At 40.5% G+C, this 22,581-nt stretch overlaps 1 protein-coding gene across 1 annotated transcript; it reads left to right on the forward strand.

Annotated features, from left to right (window-relative positions):
* The first annotated feature begins 6,010 nt into the window (after positions 1–6,010).
* LOC137294841 (leucine-rich repeat-containing protein 74A-like) lies at positions 6,011–22,581 on the forward strand. The gene is made up of 14 exons (XM_067825966.1): positions 6,011–6,063; positions 7,011–7,489; positions 10,142–10,353; positions 10,790–10,897; positions 11,382–11,475; positions 12,194–12,243; positions 14,187–14,268; positions 14,911–14,996; positions 15,426–15,620; positions 16,380–16,472; positions 16,946–17,063; positions 19,389–19,525; positions 20,976–21,061; positions 21,760–22,581. Exons 2-14 carry the CDS (start codon positions 7,024–7,026, stop codon positions 22,241–22,243), a joined length of 2,211 nt encoding a protein of 736 aa, XP_067682067.1. The 5' UTR covers positions 6,011–6,063; positions 7,011–7,023; the 3' UTR covers positions 22,244–22,581.

Consider the following 22,581-nt stretch of genomic DNA (forward strand, 5'->3'; position numbering starts at 1 on the left):
AAGCACAAGTGTTCCATATTTTTCCCCCAGGTTTCTTCACAAGCTTGGTATTCTACTGCTTGCGAATAAACTTGGTAAAAAATGTAGTAACGCTTGTGTTGTCATGTGATACCATATTTTTCCTTAAGTTTGTTTCTTCCGAATAGCTACGTTATACATAGCTTTAATCCACAGACAAAATATATTATTTGAAACTACTTTACTACATGGCATGAACAGGTTGTTTGTGATGTAATGTTTGGTACTTAAGATGGGTTAGGCTGAAGGAGAACTAGCATGATCAATCTGTTTTCAATACATCTATATTCTGCGTCTTTGTTAAAGGGTTACCTATACAGCTGAAAATGAACATGTCAACAACAAGCGTCAGTGGGTTATTTGTGCTCAACAGATGACCACAGATTGTTTAAGCTCATATCACACTGACTGGATGATTTCTTGAAAATGATTATGAAAACAATTAAAAACAATGTAAATTGCAAGACTCGAGGTGACAAGGGTACCCAAAGCACACGGCCGAACACAACTAGTGGCTGTGACAGTCAACATAAACCGTTAACATGACAGATAACAGAAGATGCGTAAAATCTGTCATACCAGATAACACGGAATTCCCCCCTTAAACGCTCAAAATGAGACGTTGTTTTGGCACACCAATGGTTGCTGGCCATAGGTGAGTGATCATTAGTGATATTCCCATAGACTTGCATGTTTATTAACTTTTACAAGAATAATTTTCATTGATTTAGTTTCGGTCGAATAGCTTTCAATACGTATCTACCAGCTTTGAAATCATCTCAGCTACACACACATATTTTCCATAAACTTTGATCATTAAGAAACGAGGAACTATTTAAACAACATATATGAGACGTACCAATTAAGCATAACATGGCTGTCTAGGACGGACTAAAATTAAGTTTTACTTATGGTGCTAAATCAGGCGTCATTCGATAGCGATTCAACGGGAGGTGAAGGAAATTATGTACACGTACCTGAAAATGATTTCCAGGATGTTTACAAAATATCAAAATAGAATTACTTCTACTCAAATTATGAAAATTATTTTTACAACATGTAAGTCAATGGAAAATTCTCTAGTGATGACTCACTATGACCAACTACAGCATTACTTATTATCCGCGGTGATCTACCTTCAGTTGGTGGCGATCTATAGCCTGTTTTTATATTGTCCACATAATGATATTGGTTTTATCTTTCCTCGCTAGTTTTAATGGTAATTGTGATATTCTAGTTGTTTTACCGTCCTTCGTTGACAGGTTCTTATAGCAGACATATATTTCATTTCAATATTCAATGTTCTCGTCACGATATGGCTGAAATATTGCCGATGTGACGATAAATCTTAACTCACTCACTCACTCATTATTATCCGTATGACCCGTCAATAATGATGCTGAGTATATATGCTCATACTCATAAATTAACGTCACACTATATTCACATGTGAACTTTGATTAAAAGCATTGGCATATAATCTAAAGGTAATAATTTTACAATATGTTGCAGTCACACACACCGTTAAATTTAATTCAAAATGGGTGCCACGTTTTGAATCACAGAGATCCTTAAAGACAATCCAGATAGTGGTAGATCTAAGCACTAACTTACCTGGCGCTAGTTCATCATATTACCATCCTAGCATGAAAACGTCCAACGAACTTCACAAAAACAAATCCGTGTTTGCTTGTGCTTCCTCTCCACATGTTACAGGAGATTTGGATCCTGAAGGAAATACCACGTTAATCAGATTTCCTTCACAACATTACTCGTAAGACGAGTTGGATTTGACCATATTGTTCCGCTAACATGTCAACAATAACTCCCTAACAGCTTCAGGCGGCGTTTCTGCAATACGAACAATCATAGCATATTGTTGGGATTACTTCAACTTCCATTTCGTCATGTCTTAATGCTAATAGTCAGGTTTAAAGATTTCAGTAGTTAATGTGTTAATCCTCAAGCTGTAGCCCAAGGCTAAGGGTTAGTGCGTCTGTCTGTAGAGGTCTCTAGACCATGCATGACCCAGTGAACAGTCTTGTCGGTGTACACGCATGGTCGGAATATGTTCGTAGTCTTTCAATACGACATTGATTTCAAATATCGCAATATGAAATCAAACATTGACATTCACTGTATGTTTTATGGTGTTGATACCCCAGGGATGGTTGTTAAAGGACTGTTTTGGTCGTCACTGGCTAGTGTTCTTTGTTGTGGTCACGCCCCGGGGGGTGGTATTTGTAGAAAGGTTGTCAGATAAACTTAACTCTGAACTCAAGTTAACCGTTAACTAGCCCACTCGTAATGCTGGGTGTGATGACGGACCCTTTGCATAACGGGAGTGGTTCAGCCACCTGCAGCTTTCGTTATGTCTTGTTTCTTTGTGATTGAGATGAGCTAAATATCATGTTGTAAATTTACTGATTTATTGGACTGTGATTTGTATTTACCTCTCCAGTTTCCATACGTTTTGTGTCTGATCCGTGAAGATCCAAGTTACAGTTGGTCCTCAGCAACCAATACCTGTCGTTTATCTGCCTCGCTAACGTGGTATGTTATCGTTTTCCAACTGCATAGATCAATGTACTGGATTGTCTGGTCCAGGTTCGATTTTGTAAAGAATTCCGATATGCAGCTGAAATATTGCTGAGTGCGTCGTTAAACAAACGTCGACCGCCCCGTGGTGTGGTGGAGGGCGGAATGTCTCGGGTTCGATCCCAGGCGGCGTCAAAAACCGAAAATCTTCCATTAGTACTATGAGTGAGTGAGTGAGTGAGTGAGTTGCACTCAGCAATACTTCAGATATGTGGATGTATGCAAATAATCCAGTCTGGACCAGACAATCCAGTGATCAACAGCACAAGCATCAATCTACGCAACTGGGATACGATGACATGTGTCAGCCAAGTCAGCGAGCCTGAGTACCCGATCCCGTTAGTCGCATCTTGTGACAAGTATGGGTTACAGAAGATCCCCGATCTTCATGAGTCTATGACGATCAATTAACCACTATTGCCGAGACTGACCTCCCGATCCATATATACGGCACAATCTTCAGTACGGCACCATTGTGACAGTGGCAACAGCTGATCGAGTCTGAACCAGACAAACCAGTGGTTTCGATCCCGAATAATGCCAACAATGTTCTGTGACGCCCAGTCAGCCACCGTCACCAAACCTGATAACTCTTCAGGACACATTCGTGGGCCTTATCCTGAGATGTGCAGTCTTATAATAAAATTTATATATAATTCTTTCTATCATTTTAGATTTAGTATTTATGTATTACGGGTTACACAAGCTGTAAGCGGCAGTAACTTGAGAAGAACCTCATTTGCCAATTGTTCTTTGATAAATATTTCATGCAAGTCCTTGAGGAGTATTTTCCATTTATCAATATGGGACGTAATAACTCAGGACATATGGAATAAGTGCAATTTAGTCTGTCTCCCGCTTAATCGAGGTTACTGGACTGAAGCTGTCTTTGTTTCATGCGTGTAATACGCTGTGGTGATTAGGCGGATGAGTGAGTGAGTGAGTGAGTGAGTTAAGTATTGTGTAGCTTCTAGGAATACTCTAGCAATATTATTGAGGTGGTCCCTAAGAAGGAGTTCAAAAATGTGAACAATTAGGGGTGTCGGATGGACATTTTTAAACGACTAACTGAACACACACAATATTATTGTAATATCAAGTTTAATGCTGATGGTTGAGGTAATGTTTAGCACTTGTTTTCTACGAAGGTTTCGCCTGCAGGTTTATTGATTTTGGGAAACTACCACCGTAAATTATAGATACACCCACGGTCATATTTCTTAAACGCTATCTGGGGTGGTGGGGTAGTCTAGTGGTTAAAGCGTTCGTCACGCCGAAGTCACGGACTCGATTCCCCACCTGAGCACAATGTATAAAGCTTCTTTCTGGTGTCCACCGCCGTGACATTGTTGGAATATTGCTAAAAGCGGTCTAAAGTTGAACACTCTCACTCACTCACTCACATAAAGGCAGTCTCCGCACAGTATTCGTGACGACTCCAGGGACGTAGGTACAATTACAAAATAAGCCCTTGTTTACACATGTTTTATGCTAAAGATCACCATGAAAGTTGGGCAAATATTCAATGCTATCTAAATATAAAGCTTTGGAACCTATCGGACTTACACACAAAAAAATGGCTTGAGAGCGCTCACATCTGTACGCAATCCGCACGGCTTGTCCTGGAATTGCTCGGGTTGGCTTGGAACGGACAACCGGATGATGACTGCGTCACCCATCCGAAGAGACTAGAGCATGCGTCCATAAAATCCTGCTCTCTGTACGGATTAGAGCCCAGGAAGCATTGTCGTCTTGAGTACGCAAAATCACACATTTTCTGTAGACTCTTGTAATAACGTTATTGTTATTGCATAACTATAAAATCAACGGCCAGTACATGTACAACTCTCCCCCCAACCCCAACCCTTTTCTCTCTCTCTCTCTCTTTCTCTCTCTCCCTCTCTCTATTTCCCTCCCTCCCTCCCTGTCTCTCTCTCTCTACATACACACACACACAACACACACAGACACACACACAGACACACACAGACACACACACAGACACACACACACACACACACACACACACACACACACACACACACACACACACACACATACATACATACATACATACATAGAGTATGTCATTAAAACTGCGATAAAATACCCACTTAACCCCTTTTCAGAGTAAAGGAAGCTGAGCTCAAATGTCCCCTTCCTAAAAATATTTCTGCACCATTCTGCATATGTAATCATGTTAAAACACAACACTTATACTGATGAATAAGGTTATTCCATTACTTGATGGTGTACATTTTCGACAGTGTCATCCAGCTGGGAACTGACTTCGCCAACCCAGTGACGTCACTTGGATGTGCCAGAAAGTTGTGACCGTGGGTTCGAATTTGGGCATGCACTGAGTACAGTTTAATTTTTGTCCGCAGCTGCAACACTTTGGGTTTTTAGGGGCAGTGGGGTGGCTTTGTGGTTAAGGCTTTAGCTAGTGATGCTGAAGATCCGGGTTCGATTCCCCACATGTGAGTGAGTGTAGATTTAGGACACTTTTATGGGCACGGTGGCGAGCTGTCTATGCGGCAGGATAGTGATCGATCCCACCTGTGACCGGGTGGATACCAGCGTCTTATACATGTACTAAGTGCGTGGATGTGTGCGCTATATAAAATTAAATATCCTATAATTTAGGAATAATTTAGTAATATCACGGCGGGAGTTTCCAAAAATCTTCAACCACAAGCGAACACTTTGACCACTATGCTATCCAGTCCCTCATCATATATAATGAACAGAAGGACGAATGGCAGTTTAATTACAGTCATGCACGCGAATATAGTGTTCTTGATTTGCATTCTGTCTACTGCTGTGACTGTGGACGGGGAGTAGCCTAGTGGTTAAGACGTTCGCTCGTCGCGCCGAAGACCAGGGTTCGATCCCCCCAAGATGTGTGAAGTTCATATCTGGCGTCCCCCACCGTGATACTGCTAGAATATTGCTTAAAGCGGCTTAAAAGTAAAGTCACTCACTCACTGTTGTGACAAACAAACAACTGTCTATTTGTAGTACAGATTGTGTTAGTTTTTATTCATGTGTTCGTTGTTTTGTTGTTGTTTCGGTTGGTGTATTTTATTTCATTTCTTGCTTTTGCTTTTTTCGTTCTTGTATTCGTTGTGGGGTTTAGTACCATAGTCAGTATTACCTGAAACTTCGTAACATAACATAAGCCAGACTTGCTCCTGGACTGCTAATTACGCTGCACAGGTAACTATCATGGGTCGGGCTCTCCTCCCGTAATTACATTAAATATTAACGTGAGCTTTGATCTAATTTGGCTACCCACGCAAGGCGTATCATCACAAGCTGGAGGTAACAACAGGTAAATATGGGACATTGCCTGGACACACACAAACACTGACAGGAAACAAGGAGAAGAACGCTTCAGATTTCAAGAAGCCAACATGGATGAAGGTCTAACGTAACCATCTCCAGGTAAAAAACTGTGCTCTCTCTTTCTCTAAATGTTTTACGGTTTATATACGCTTAGACCATTAAGTAATGTTCTCATTTTATGAATTTGTGTTTAAAATATATGTGTGTGTTAGTTTAATTTGTTCCCCTGAAAAATGTATTTCAGGCATTCTTTTTCGTCATCAAGGTTTGTTTTCTTCTTTAGACACGGTTAAGCGTATACAGAACATTTTACTTTGAAGTATTGTGACATCAATTGGCTGTAATTTTGTCCTTGAAATTTTCCCAATTCACCAAAAATCCTTATTATACTTGTTCCATGGATATATACGGGTAATGAGAATTAAGATTGATATACAATAATCACCAGTTCTAAAATGTCATTGCCTTTGATTGAAACGTTCAATATTCTGAACAAAACAATACAAAAACCAGCTCAAAGAATATGTTTACCTTTCGGGATGTTTGTTTGCAATGAATACAGTGTTTCACAATTTCAGAAAAGATATTCAACAACAATTATTATTTTTATAAAATTCATGTCCTTTGTTTGGTTGAGTATATATCTTGCAAGTTTTATGTTCAAATTCAGTGTGTCACAAATTATCGTTATCAAACCGTACACATACCGGTACACCGTGCACTGAAATCGTTACCCCAGAACAACACAAAGTAAGTAAACATTCCAAAGTATGCAAATTTAATTAGTGTTTGTATTTGGCATCCATTGTCACTAGACTATAGAAATTCCAATCCCATTTGCCGCGGACATTTATTACCGGGGCTGTATATCAAAACATAATAACACTAGAAAGTGTTACTGCTGTAATTCAAGCTGTACTTGCGAACTAAAACTGCTTATGGTTTTATTGCATGTCCAATGAAACGTCCTTTGGGTGTGTTCTACAATACCTCCCGGTGAACATTACCACATGATAACACGTATTTGACCTCATCTACTTGCCCAGCCTCAGATGCACCATGGAGACGGGATGTGAAAGTCCAGGAGTTTCCCCCTACTGTATGTCTGATGATGGGGGCGATGATGAGGTTGATGAAAGGGAACTTAAGATACTCTCCACCATTCCTGACATTAGGAAGGAGGCAGGAATCTTCATCAGCCCAGATGGACACAGGAAAAGCGCAAAAATTCGTAAAAAGAGTTCACGGGTACAAGTAAGGAGCCCGGATGTGACTCCGAACCCGGATGAAGTGACACATGATCAAACTGAATGTCCGTCTATTGAAGGGAAAAATGTAACAAAGAGACCAAATGTGGGCGTGGCATGTGATTCCGAAGTGGGTTTCGATGGGATGGGGGACCCCAAAAGAGGAAAGGTTGTTGATCAAGAGGAACTCTCTGATGACGTGTACATCTCGGTGCCATCGACAGCAGGACACACCTCCGTCAACGAGGACGACGGATACGACACTGATCTCGGGGACAGTAAGTATAGAGTTAGTGAGTGAAGTGATTGGATAAATGAATATGGCGTAGAAAGCAAAATTCCGGTAAATGTGACGCTTTGCATCACGAGTGAAGATTTGCTTTGCCTATGCATGTGTTTTGACGGGAGCCATCGATTGGCCAGGACTTATTCGCTATTATCACTATACAAGAGTATTTAATAAACACCTGCTTATGGTGTTATCGGAATGGTACTGTGGTCTCCATCTTTTGATGAGGTTTCTTATGATTATGGGAATGTTTTCCGATTTCACGTTCCAATGGGATGGGATGGCTTGCTGAAGTTTGCTTCCTAACACCGCAAGTAGCTTTAATCCAGTTATATGACAGCGGCTTGTAAATAATTAAAACTGGATACTCATAAACACAAACAACACGTCCTTTCCCATTTCATTTTGGGTAAACGCAGACTTTCTTCACATCATATAAATATATTCCCTGCTCCCAAACTGGTATTTGTTGTTACAACAACTGAACCCAATACATAAATTCGAGCACTGAGTTGGCGGTAATGTTATGGACATGTACTGAAAGAAACAAATAACGGAACACAGGAAACTTTAAGTGTTCCTGATAATTTCAGTCAACAGCTTTGAACGACACAGAGGAAGGAAATCCAAGAATCAATAAAGGAACACTACCACGAAGTGGTGTTCCCTTATTTGTTTCCTTCAGTATATTCCTTTCATGGATGCGAATGTGTTTGTCGATGTTCCTCCTGTATCGAACCGTGTTTCTCGGACTCGAAATCCAGGCGATGGTAGCAGACATATTCTGCCAATCCCTTCGTTCATTCCTTATCTCACTCCAATAACACCCGTCTGTGTTGGAGTATGAAGGATACGCCCTTCTGCCACTGAACCGGCGTCTTGCTCTTTAATAATGAAACAGTCTGGTTAACGTTTTCTGATTAACTTGCTTATATACAGTTAATTAGTGACGTGACTTAAAAAGAAAGTGTCAGCATCATGTCATGTAGCCCCATCACAGACATTAAAGTGACTTTGAAGAAACAAACGTGAATAGAAGCATGCTACATTTTCGCTGCATATCTTTGTCTCTGTATGTGTACTTATGTGTATTTCAGTATAAGAAATTTGGTCCAGAGCAAAATGTATTTGATTTTCATAGTGATAATATAATTGCATTTTTGTATTGTAGCACTCAATTACGTTTACTATTGGCGACTTAATTAATTCAGCACAGATGTTTATTAAATCGAAATGATAAGTGAGAAGAGTTTTTTTTTCAAAATTATCTATATTTATATTTAATGTCGTAATACAAGAATATTAATAGTATAGTGCAAGCTAATTATTTTGTAATTGTCGGAAGCAGGCACTCCATGCCAAATTGACATTCAGCTTCTCTTGCCTGTAAGGTACAAGTCTGACATATTTGTCCTTCAGGTTAACCGTACCTACCGCACTAGAGTAATTCTAAATGCCAGAACGACAATCTCCATTTCCCTAGCTGCTGCACCATTCATGCAAATATATGCTGGCCCAATGTGGTACAACATGTTCACAAAATGGCTGTCTAGGACTATACCACAATCATGAAAATGGAAGATATTTTGTATTTGCATAGAATGATAAATGTAGAACTCTTCATCAGCAATGATTCCCCTGCGTTCAATTCTCGTGTAATTCCTAACTGTATAATTCAAAAAGAGAACCCATGAATGTATTAAAGATACAATTGTCTGTCTATACTCAGTGTAGGCTGGTATATAAGTATTTCTGCACATCTTTACAACAACTCTCAGTCAAATACAAGAGGTGTCAGTGATCACCCTCTTTTTCATTATCATGTATCTGAAAAGTTTTCTATTCACACAAAAATGTTTTTTGAAAAATTAGGAGATTTAGTATATCATATGCTCCTTTTCGATGCATTTCAATCCCTTGGAGAGAAAATATATTGCTAATAATATTGTAACGTGTACGGAATCCAGTTTGGATTTCATGAAGTTTGTCATAAATTTCACTCCAGGGAGCAAATTCCTTCACAACTAATTTCGTCCTTGCGTGATCCAGTAAAGCTATGAACACGTAAGATGAACGTGAAAGTTCTTGAGAGGCCGTAATATTTACCATTTACTATAAGATGAACATCATTTAGGAAGACATCCAGTTCTGACTAGTCAGCACTTGTGACAAGCATGGGTTGGTAAAGATCAACTGTAACCTCTATTTTTAAACCGGGATTTACCACACCGCGTAAAAGTCTTTAGATTGGGATTATCTTCAGTCTAACTAAACATCAATCATGTTATATCTTGAAACCTTGGAGAATCACGTTCTGATAGATAAGTCCACATCCACTGTCCTTTCTTCTTGAAAGTGGAGACAAGTAAACACATAAAAGTAGTAAAACAATGCCCACTTAGCGAGAACAGTATGAGGGGGTTGACGTGACTACCTTTTGATGGTGTCTAGAACGACCAGGCAGTGTTGACTTGTGACTCATCGTCGCTCTAACTGATTGATAAGACAGGGATGGCACTCTCATCGTGTCAGTGAGGTATGCTTTATAACCTCATTGAATTGTCCAGTGAACATAAATTATTGGCAAAAAACAATCATCAACAGGGTCTCAAGAGGTGACTGATTTATCTCCCTTTTATAGAGGACGAGTTCCGCCACAAGGAGTTGGAACAGCAGCTGATAATTTGCAGAGAGAACACAGACATAGGTCACCTGTCGTACGAGGAAGCGTGTAAGATTCACGGAGCCACACCCCTCAGGAGGGTTATCACTCAGCTGTGGATGACGAAAATGCAGCTGCAACATGTGGGACTTAATGTCAAGCAGGTCAAGGCCATATGTGCGGGACTCTTGGTAAGATGTTGAAGGTCAAGGACGTCTGCTTGACGTCAAGGTTTGTTTTAAAAAAAGTAGTTTATATACAATAACAAGTACGATGTAATTATTTGGTCTGTTTTTCATGTTGTCACTACGAGTTAGCCGGGAAAGAGGTAATGGCTTTAACACAAAATGGTACACAATATAAAGGACTCAGTCGATTGATATAGATACGGCGGTCTGTAAAAAATCAGATATTTTGATACGATGACATGTGTCAACCACGTCAGCGAGCCTGACTACCCGATCCCGTCAGTCGCCTGTTACGAAAAGCACGGGTCATTGAAAATTAATCCTATACCCGGATCTTCAAGGGTATAGACACTGATACAAATGTATAGAGAGCGAGTTTAAAACATAGATAGATATCCAAATTGCGCCTTTCTGACAGTTTCGTCCCGTTACGATGCAGGAAAACACAAAAGTAGAAGACCTTGACCTTGAAGGTAACGGCATTGACGGCACAGGCACAGCACTCATCTCAGATCTCCTGAAGAAGAACACGTTCATCTCCCGAGTGGTAAGAACATGGCTCACAGTGTTCAGACATGCTGTCATGGACGATTATTCGCCTCCTCATTTTTATGAAAAGGGAAGTTTTACATGCAACAAAACAAAATGTATACCTGATGGTTAATAGATACACATGTATTGGAATTATTGTATGAAATGGTCCTACTATTCACACGGTTAGTCCACACTAGACTGTGATACTAACCTACACTGGAAAAGAAAGCAGCCTTGTTACGTGTTGTATTAATGTATTTCCTATTTTCAGTTTGCAATGTTACAGTGACTATATCCAGCCTTATTCTGTCTTGTAATTCTTTAATCCAATCCACTTTTCAACTGTATACATTCTTTTGTTCGGCAGCTGATTTCGAGGTGCTTAGTCAAATAAATGCAGAACCTTACAACTGTATATGCGCCTTGCAGTTTCCAAGAGTGGCTACCAACATACAAAAGCCTGTTTACCTTCACTTTATACATATTATGTTTTCCAGAGTTTAAAGGCCAACACATTGGAGAACAAGGGTGCTATAGCTCTCTCTGATCTGCTGCAGTTAACTACGACCATTACACAGCTTAACTTGCACAGTAAGTAAATAGTTCATGCGTTCAGTTTCAGTTACTAGTGGTTGACAAACCCAGGCTTGCCTTAACCAGGCGACAACGGTATCGGGTGGTCAGACTTGTTGGCCTGGCTGATGTGTGTCATCATATCCCGCTGGATTGTCGGGGTCAGATATTCACAGACCGTCTTTACATAGATGGAAAACTGCTGACCCCGGCATTAAACAACAAACAAACCAATTTCCAACTATTCCCTTTTGGGCAACAAAATAGGGGGAAGTTTGACACTGTCAATTTTACGTAGCAGTCAAATAAGGATTCCTGACATCGGCCCTCCCGACACTACCAAGAATTTGACATATCCACTCATCACAATGTCAACCGCTGCACGCTCAAATGTTGACATACTTCAAGCCCTTGACGTATATTATAAGATAAATGTATTCATAATGTCACATTTTTCTTGGCAAACGCTGATTTTCAAATTCACTGTCCAAAATGTTATAGGTTACAAATGCAAAGTCCCGATGTTTAAGAGTTCGAATCCAATGTTCTTCCTATGACTTATTTGGTCAGTACCAAACCCGATGGTTTCAGCGAAGGGTATACAAAGGTCTTAAACTGAGCCCATCATGTATTCTTCCTGCATGATGTCATACCCCTGTACGCAACATCCTGTTATATGTGTTTATATGATGAATGCTAAAAGTGTCAACGTGTATGTGTTCTTTCCTCTCCACAGGTTGCCAGATAGGTGACCACGAGATGCTCCACGTGGCAACAGGTATACAGGTAAGTGATGTCACGTGGTTTTATGGCCAATTCAAAGGGTCAGGTCAGGCCAAGTAGAGCAATGCCTGGGGAGTAGATGGATGATGACGTTTGTCATTATACCAGGGACCAAATGGCCATGAAATACCAACGAGAACGGCGTATGTGACCATTACGTGATCATATCAAATACTGACACGGAGATTCTGGAGATCAGTCGTTCTCATTAGGGATTTCCGCTTTTCTTACAGCAGTCACTGGGTACCCGGTAGATTGAGATAATAATTTATCTGCTAACTTCCTTTTTGGCAGAGAGAAATGACACAGTGCACACTGATCCATTGACAGGGATACCAGTGTGGCACTATTGGTTTGCCCAGACATTGGTTAAATATTATACCTTGCCTTACTACCAGGTATTGAAACACGACAGAGCGATATTGTAGTGCGATGTCAAGTCGAGTAAGAGTCAACTTTGATTATAATCGGTTTATTGTAATTTGTACCTCATTGACAGTATTTCATCATTTGCCCACTGCTCATACCAGTTTGGTCTTTTTTCGAGACCCGAAAAGATCCGGGTTGGAATTGGTCTTCAGTAACCCCTGCTAATGACTAACGTAATCTTTTGGTCAGGCTCGCTGACATGGTTGGTACAGGGTTGGCTGAAAAGTTCTCAGCCTGAGTGGTTTTTCCCCACCAGGTAGAGACAGGTGTTTGCCACCAATGAGAACAATCATTTAGTGAATCATAGACACAAGAACTACAAACGTACTAATAGTTTTATCTCAACTACAGCTCTTTTGGTAAACCTACCCTCTGAAATCATCAGAAATGGACAAAACTGAATACAGGGCAGTCATCAAGTACTTGCAAAAGAAAGGGATGTCCCCAACACAAATACATGCTGACATGGTGTCCACTCTAGGGGATGATGCTCCTTTATTTTCCACAGTAAAGAAGTGGGCTGCAGAATTTAAGCGTGGCAGACAAAGCCTTGATGATGACCCACGCTCAGAAAGGCCTTCAACAGCAACCACTCCAGAAAACATCACGCGAGTGCTCGATATGTTGATGGATGATCGACGATTGACTACTCGACATATTGCTAGTGTAGTGGGCATCTCTCATGAGAGGGTTGAGCATATTATCACCAACGAATTAGGAATGACTAAAGTTTCTGCAAGATGGGTGCCAAAGCTCTTGACAGCAGAACAGAAACGTGTCAGGTTCCAGACGTCCCTTGACAATTTGCGTCGTTTTGAAGCAGATCCCGATGATTTTGTGGCACGATTTGTAACCATGGATGAGACCTGGATACATCACTTTCAACCAGAAACAAAACTACAGTCAAAACAGTGGAAGCTGATTCACCAGCTCCGAAGAAAGCCAAGTCTGTTCCTTCAGCTGGAAAGGTGATGGCATCAGTCTTTTGGGATTCCAGGGGTATTCTGCTCATTGATTATCTTGAAAAAGGTCAAACTATCAACGGCAGATACTATGCTGATCTACTGAACCAGTTGCGAGAAGCAATCAAAGCCAAACGACGAGGGATGATCGCTAAAGGTGTCTTCCACCAAGACAATGCGCCTGTTCACAAATCGGTGGTGGCCATGTCAACAATCCGCGATTGTGGCTTTGAACTCATTGACCATCCTCCTTATTCACCTGATTTGGCTCCTTCTGACTTCCACCTGTAATTTACAGACCCCCGCCATATATCTAGAACCATTCTGAGTACGGCGTAAAACTCACTCACTCACTGATGGTGACGAACATTCGCTCAGATGATTTTACATATTAGTACACTTGACCATCGTCAGGGCTGTTAAGTAATTATAAATGACTGTATGTATAACGTTTGAAAAGTTTGATTTTAAGAGGTCCTTCTACATTTCAGCATTGCATGTATTAAATGACTGCAGAAATCAGTTCACAAGAGTGATTTCATTTATTCATTTCAGAACAACGAAAGTATTAAATGGCTGTCCTTAAGTCATAACAAGATTGGCATCCTTGGGGGTGTTCAGCTTGGAAGAGCAATGGGTATGTATGGAAAGACCATATATATCACATACATGTATATCAGAATATATACTTTTAACTTTGATCTTCATACTTCGTCACTTCTAGTCTAAAAAGTGAAACATGTGCATTTCTTGCATATCAAACGGCAAATACACACTGTGTAAGCTGACCTGGATGACCAGTAATACTGACCCCGTTCGTCCTTTCTACAAATCTTATCGTTAAGTTGATCATGACTCCCATGCTTCAATAACGGTTATCGATAGTCAAGCGCTGAGCTAAGTGCTGGAAATCCAAGTAATATATATTCCTGAATGTGTCGTTAAAGTAGTAACTCTCGTATATGAAAGTTTGAATTCAAAAGGTCACAGGAAAGGCCACGGCAGTTAGAATCATGAAATAGTTACATGAATACATGGAATTTGTCTAATTGAGAGCAATCTTCAATGTGTGGCACTTTAATATCAATACAGTTTCAGAAACACGATTTGCAATATTAAGAGTTTTCAAGTGACTCATGTAATGACCCTAAATGTATACATTCCAACGTCTTGTAAATGATGCATAGTATATAGAACACTTTGAGCGTTACCACATTAAAACAGGTATCAAAGGTTATTGATTATTGATTTGATTAGGAAATAATTATTTGATTACCAGGTGTCAACAACTACCTGGAGTATGTTGACGTCAGTTGGAACCAGATCAGAGCGAGTGGCGCCGTATCCATCTGCAAGAGTCTGCAGGTGAGCCATCGTCTTCACGAACAACTTCATCAGCGTTCTGGATCTTTTCTGTAATATGATTAATATCCGCAATATAGAGTGAGTGAGTGAGTTAGTTAGTTAGTTTTATGCCGCACTCAGCAATATTCCAGCCATATGGCGGCGGTCTGTAAATAATCGAGTCTGGACCAGACAATCCAGTGATCAACAGCATGAGCATCGATCTGCGCAATTGGGAACCCATGACACGTGTCAACCAAATCAGCGAGCCTGACCACCCGACCCCCTTAGTCGCCTCTTACGACAAGCATAGTCGCCTTTTATGGCAAGCATGGGTTGCTGAAGGCCTATTCTACCCCGGGACCTTCACATGTCCGCAATATCGACGTTTCGCGTGTTGTGTATATATAATATTATATATTCATGATGATTTACAAAATGTTTGAACAGAAAAATCACACTATACGGAAACTGGACGTGTCATGGAATGGTTTTGGATTTGAAGGCAGCCTGGCCATTGGGGAGTCCCTAAAGATGAACAGAACCCTGAAGGTGCTAGATATGGCCAACAACAGGATCAACTGGGACTGCGTGCCGTACATTGGACGGGGGATCAGGGCAAATAGGTGCCTGGAAGTATTGGACGTGAGTACACGCCAGTAGTCATTCCGTGTCTTTAGAGAAAAGTTAGTCCGATGTTTTAGTGGCGGTTTTGCTGTCAGTATACGATAATTATGTTAATAAAGACATGAAGTAAATCAGAATACCTCAGTCCTTGTTGAGCTGCAGTGACATTATCTTGCCAAGCATTTAGTTTAGATCCGCAGTAAATAAAATAGTATGTTTGTAACTATTCGTTTCGCTGGGATTACTGTATGATAAACCCTTGTGCCGCAAACAATAGTCTTGCGATGTCTGAACAAGACATCAAATGTGATAGGATTTGGTCACTTATGCATCAGTCGACGTTTCGCTCTGTCAGGATCAACAATAATGGGTCAGTTATTGGCCGTATGTATCGTTTTGCTTCATCAGTATCAGAATATGATTCAAGTTGCATGAGCAGGGCCTCCGTCCGCAAATCGCTAAGATGATCGCTTCTCCCATATCTAAACATGGACTTAGGACTGTCGCTTTGAGGAACGAGACCCAGGATTGGATCATTCGTAACCCAGTCATCAGTGTCGACTAAAGTATGAAGTTTTGATTGCTCAGCATTTTAAGACTGATGCAGGAAGCAGGGGCCCGTTTCACTAACATTTCCTAAGTCTAAGACATCGTAACTTACCTCGTAACACTCGTCCATCCTACACTGTAACATAGGAGGTACGAATGCTACGAGATCTTGGGCTTACGAGACCTTTAAACGGGGCCCTGGATCATATGTCATAACTCTCGTTCCAGCTTGGCCATAACCCATTGTCGATGGAGGGGTGTGACGAGCTCCTAGATGCAATAGCCAAACCAACTTGTTGTCTTAGACACCTAGGTTTAGAGGTGAGCGTTTTGTATGTAAATATCCGTGCATAATTCTCGGCGAATAGTCTTGCTCACAGTATATTGACATGACTTTAGTTCGGCACCGTTCCAACATACTGAGGAATTCAGGCTCACAACCAGGATCTGTTTGATTGAATGAGTAATATATATTGTTGGTTTTTTTATCAGCTTTTGTTTTTGTTGTTAATTTTGTTAGTTTCCTACTTTTTTTTGTTTTGTTTGTTTTGTGTGTGTGTGTGTGTTTTGTTGTTTTTGTTTTGTATTTTTGGGAATGTATGTGACAAACCTAAAATGTCACTGGCGTTTATATTCGCGGAAAGTTGATCGCCATCGATGAAGACTGATGTGGGAGAAAACAAAAAATGGACGATCCTCTTCGTCTGTCGTAATATCCACTATTTTCACGAAAAGTTCCCTAATAGCCTAGATAAAAAACCTTTCAAAGAGGAAGTCTCTGGTGTTGATTTCAGAACATACCCATAAACTCCAAGGTTGCCTTCAGCGCAACGGAGATCTCACGGACCCGAAAGTTCACTCTTCATCACGGCGGTGTCCTCAGCACTCATGACATCATCGGCATTCAGAGAGGTAAGGGTTGTTGTCAAAGTCATCGTCAGCTGAAATACAACAGCTTGGCATGCTTTTGTGAAATTCCGTTGTCATGTCTATCGTTCGTCATCTTGTTAATGGTAACATTAACAATTTCATCCTGACAAGTTCATGAAACTGCACAAAAATTTTGAAAAATACTTCAAATGAGCTATGATTACCATTTTATATAACTTCTATGGAATGCAATTTGATTAATGGCTTGTGAAATGCGCTGTAAAGCAATATGAAAAAATTGAATCCATGAGTGTCTTTGCTACCGAATGTACATCACGCACGATATATTGACTTACACTTAATGTCAACTGTCTGAACTCATTGAAGGTCGCGGTGTTAATTGGAATATTTTTAATGTGTCATTGTGACTGCTCTATTTTTTTAAAAATGGAAAGTGTCACTATAATATAATATAGAAGATCTTTTATATTTGTTGGAATGAGTGGAATGTATATAAAAGGACCTGTACCTCTGCAAACCATTATTTCTTCAGTACTTATATTGTCTACTTTTTCTATACAAAAGACTTGAAGGAAGGTATGTGCTGGTTTGTCACTATAGCGATAGATGTGATCGGAATGATGTTTTATTTAAAGCTGTTTTCTCATGAATTGGGTGTGTATATCCTTCACTGGTTTGATGGATTTCATTTAATAATGGTAAAATACATGGTCAAACCTTTCGTGTCAGGGTTTAGTCCCCATTGCAACGTTTGTCCTCTTCATGATGATAATTATGGGGCGCGGTCGGCTAGCTGGCTAAAGCACCAGATTAGTGATCCAGCCTGCTTGAGGTGTCGGGGTCGAGCCAACCTATGACCGGGTGTAACTTGTGTGCAGACTCTTTCGGTGTTGTCCTAACCCCTAGTGTGCAGTACACAACCCCCGTGCACTTAAAACAATCCACGAATCCGTTGGTATATTACCTGATGGTGGCCACACGAATATGTGCAAACACCCAGTCGTGGGTACAGCAACGTGCAGTAAACATGGATAAAGTACTGTGACTGTATGTCCAAGTCCACCGACTGTGAATGGGTGCCTCGTACGGATTGGAAAACCGCAATAACTCGGTGCTCCTTGTGGCAGCAAGAGTTATTGATACTACAATGTGCCGTTTTGATTGACGTCAAGTGATCGAGAGAAATATTCTTGACCAAGCACTAGTTGGCTGGACATGTATCCAATATAAATAGCATATAATAACTATAAAAACAATACCTGCGAAGATTAGGTCCCCGGTATAGCGGCCGTCTAGTGGATCATGGGCGCGACGCTATTTTCCTGGCTGAGAATATTCTTATTTAGGGAGAAGTAGTCTCGCTTAATCCTTTTCATCAGCTGCAGTATGCTGCAGATGTTGAATCTATGTTTAGGAAGACATCATATCAGCAACGCTGTGAAAAGACTATGCTTCTGAAAATAGTCTTGGGTTTATATAGTTTCTGCGATCAAAGTCTTGCCTGTGGATCATTCAGGAACAGAGAATGACATATTGTCAACATTTGTCAACAGCTTTGAGTGAATCTGTGACTATGGGTTTACGCCACCGTTAGCAAATTCATTGCATTGATGCAATGCATTGAACTCAAGCATCGAACGCGTATCTTCGGCGTGAAAAGCAAACAATTCAACCACTGGCCTACCCAAATTCCCAGCATATATCATCTATATGTTCTGTCTTAGACAGTTGTGCGGGGATTTTTTATTAAAAAATCTTGAAAGGTATAACCGAGGACAAATATGACTTTACGTATAAATGCTATGCTATTGTTTATTATGACATTATGTAATTGATTGACAATACATTTATTTTTATATTAAATTCTTTTTGGACATATGACATAAGCCAAGTGTTCTGTGTTTCAATTGCATATTTCAAGTTAAAAAAAACAAAACATTTTACTTTGATGCATTAAATATAATGAAATATTAGCATACAGAAGATAACATAAACTATCGTCTAACTGAACATTGTGTTTATACCTTCTAGGGCCACGCGTTACATTGGAACTCAAAGCTGCTTTATGAATTATACGTTTACCATGCGGCATGAGATATGTATTCAAGCATGTACGAATAACTGTGAATGCTGTTTTCCTCACAACTGAATGCAGTGAAGTAATGCTTGCTTATCATTTGTGACTGACTTTACTTCACGAGTGCAGTGCAGTGTTTTGGGCCTTGCGTTCTTGCTTTTCTTGGCGCTGTTTTGGTTTATTTGAAGTGCTTGATTTTTTTTTCACGTCTTGTGTGAAATTATTTTCTGCGTGTAAATTTCTAAATTGTAATAATAACTGCCTTTCAGTGAAGCGCCAAGACCCCATGTCGCTGCTTACAAGATATTTAGGCACGATTGGGATCCGAGTCGTCGATCTGTTTCGAATGTTCGATACGGAAAATAGGTTTTACGTATCCAAAGAAAAGTTTATCCGAGGGCTTAAGGTAAGCGCGTTGTTTCACTGCATTCTTTCATGACTAAAATATAGGGGAATAGTTTAAAACAGAGGGTTTTATGCCGAATGTTAATTATATTACCACACACACAAATGACATTTTCTGATTGGCTGACCGCTATTATCTTCTATGTACGCCTTTATGTGGGAGGGGCGGTGGGGTACCCTAGGGGTTAAAGCGTTCGCTCGTCACGCCGAAGACCCGGGTTCGATTCCCCAAATGGGTACAATGTGTGAGGCCCATTTTCTGGGGTCCCCCGACGTGATATCGCTGGAATATTGCTAAAAGCGGCGTAAAACCAAACTCACTCACTCACTATGTGGGAATTCATTTTGCACTTCGTGATAGAAATTTCTAATAACTGAGTCACGATTTACGGAAAGTACCGATTTTTGAGAATGGAAATCGATGAAAGGGAGATAACTCTAAATTTGTATTTCTTGTCTGTTAGATTCTGTCATCTGAAATTCAAGGATTGGCTATTTGCCTAACTCCCCTACTCCTTATTTTGATCAGATATCGTTGTTTCAAAACAGTTCAAGATAAATATTGAGGTGTTCGGCGAGATAGATACATACTACGAATGTTCAGTCTCGCTACTACGGGGAAAAAACAATGAAATGCTATCAAATACAAAACGTTACAAAGAAATTTTCACACACCGTGTTTAATGATATGAGATTTCAAGAAAAATACAAACTTCATGATTTTTTCATCTAAACCATAGCTCGTAATACACTTTTCGATTAAAGTATACAGCAGGTGGGTGGGATCATAAAAACAGTTCGTCACACACACACTCACACACACATGGCCTGGTGTAACTTTCCCGGTTTATTTGTACAGTTAATGTATTACATTACTCTATGTTAATAAGCAATTATTCGTCGTAACGAGCACTTACAATTAAACGTGTCCTAATGCTGTCCCCCACAACTTGCATCAATCACTCACTCACACATACACACACGCACAGAGAGAGAGAGAGAGAGAGAGACGGCCTGGTGTAACTATCCTGGGTTATTTGCATAATTACTGCAAGTTGCTCAAAGGTGTTATGTGTATATAGTCTTTTCCTGTACATAATGTCTGATTCTGCAAAAAGTTTCTATGTCTGCACAAAATTGTGTTCTACTACAAGGTTAAAAATTTGTTGTTGTACAAAGATTCTGTACTAAATTGACTTCCCGTTCGCTATATCTGTTTCTGTACAAACTTTCTATGTCTACAATATTTGTGTTCATCTACATTTGCTGTTTCTGCGCAAAGTTCCAGTTCCAGCAAAGAATATTTCACTGACCAAACTGATCCTCAGTTCTTATTGCAAGCATTAACAATATCGCAGGACGGTTCATATACTTGTCAAGTAACCTTACTCAGCGTTATCTCTGAAACGATACTTACTTAGCCATGTGTCAGATTTGCTGTTTCCTTTCAGCGTGTACGAGCGCCCTTAGACGAAGACGAAATGCAGGAGGTTGTGAAGAGGATCGGGATGAGCAAGGGAGGGCAGATAAACTACCAGTACGTACATCTCCAGACATCCGCGAATATTTGGACTGGAATAGGTCTCCACCTACCTATGATTTTCATAAGAGGCGATTAACGGGATCGGGTGGTCAATCTCGGTGACTTGGTTGACAAGTCATTGTATCCAAATTGCGTAGATCGATTCTCAGGATACTCATCATTGGATTGTCTGGCGCAGGTTCGATAGACACAAGTTGGAATATGGTCGGGTGCGGCGATAAATAACATACAAACAACCCCAGAGTATGATGGGTTGATTCGATCTCCTTTAGAGAGTCCCATATGGCATTGCATGTTTGGACACGCTGCTTTGAATTAGACAATACTTGCGCGATTTGCAGGCAATCTTTCTGATACTTTAAGTACATGTTGATGATACCCTAGGGTTACTCGGTGAATTTTTAAAATAGATTTAGTTCCTCTACCGCTGAGAAAATACTTGTCAAAAACCGGTTCACGTTTTTTAGAAACATTCTACACGTCCAGATATATTAGGACCTTACCCTGAAACCTAATCTTCCTTCAAAAGGTCTTCGCTCGGGTCAGCTTGCATTCCTATCAAGTTGCATTACTGGATTTGTACTGATTTGTCAGGTGTGACTCCATTATTTACAGGCAACCGTGACGTAAATATTGCGTACATGGGCATAAAACATAAATCAATCACTTTGTAACCTGCCCATCTGTTGCAGGTTACTCGCTGCAGGTGTAAGGAAGCACATTCGTGAGGAGCGAAAGGAAGACTTGCGACAGGAGGCGTTGGAACGGAAACGCCGTGAGGAGCGACGACGGATCTTGCAGTCAGATGCCATCATTTCCGCGCCAATGTCCAACTACTACTTCCCTTCAATGTACAACATCTATGGCACCAGGTTAATTGGACGCCCGAGTGAAGGCACGCCTCTAGCGTCCAATCTAAGTAGACAGAACTCCTTCGCTAACTTTACAACACCCGGAAGCTTCTTGCCAAAAATCTACTCGGAAAGTCCTCGAAGTCTGATCGCTGTGAGTGAGAGTGAATCCCTCCGACAAACACCTGCAGATGCAAAGAAGAAGAGGGTGCGATCAAAGTCTGTGACAAGTCAGAAATCATCCAAGTCAGAAGCCAGTGGCAGTAGCGGGGGTGGATACTTGCCGCCATTGTCTAGTCTCAATCTCAGACACGACAGTCCCTGAATGGATAATCTTCCAGTGGAGTTCATTGTCTGTAAAGTCTGGTTTCCAACCTTGGCGAACTGAACTGGAATTTAGAAATTATGTTTCACAGGACTAATGACCCTATGCATAGACCAGTTCTCGTAACAAAGCTTGGGGGGGTTTTGGGGTTTTTTTTCAGGTTTTGACTATTTGGCCGTGAGAATGATACAAGTATGAACATCACAGAGACTTTGGTGTTCAGCATTGTACAAATATCGATACCTGCCTGTGACCAGCATTAAACACTCTATTTGTTCCAAAGGAGATATTCTTAAATGCACTGTCTACATTATATTCATATTAAAACCATTGTTCTA

The sequence above is a fragment of the Haliotis asinina genome, chromosome 8 (genome assembly GCF_037392515.1).
Source record: "Haliotis asinina isolate JCU_RB_2024 chromosome 8, JCU_Hal_asi_v2, whole genome shotgun sequence".
Classification (NCBI taxonomy): domain Eukaryota; kingdom Metazoa; phylum Mollusca; class Gastropoda; order Lepetellida; family Haliotidae; genus Haliotis; species Haliotis asinina.

Bases quoted from the DNA above. Each gene is read 5' to 3' on its own strand.
- LOC137294841 (XM_067825966.1), top strand. From the start codon at position 7,024: ATGGAGACGGGATGTGAAAGTCCAGGAGTTTCCCCCTACTGTATGTCT. The intron at 10,898-11,381 runs GTAAGAACATGG...TATGTTTTCCAG, and splicing joins ACACGTTCATCTCCCGAGTG to AGTTTAAAGGCCAACACATT. The intron at 11,476-12,193 runs GTAAGTAAATAG...TCCTCTCCACAG, and splicing joins TACACAGCTTAACTTGCACA to GTTGCCAGATAGGTGACCAC.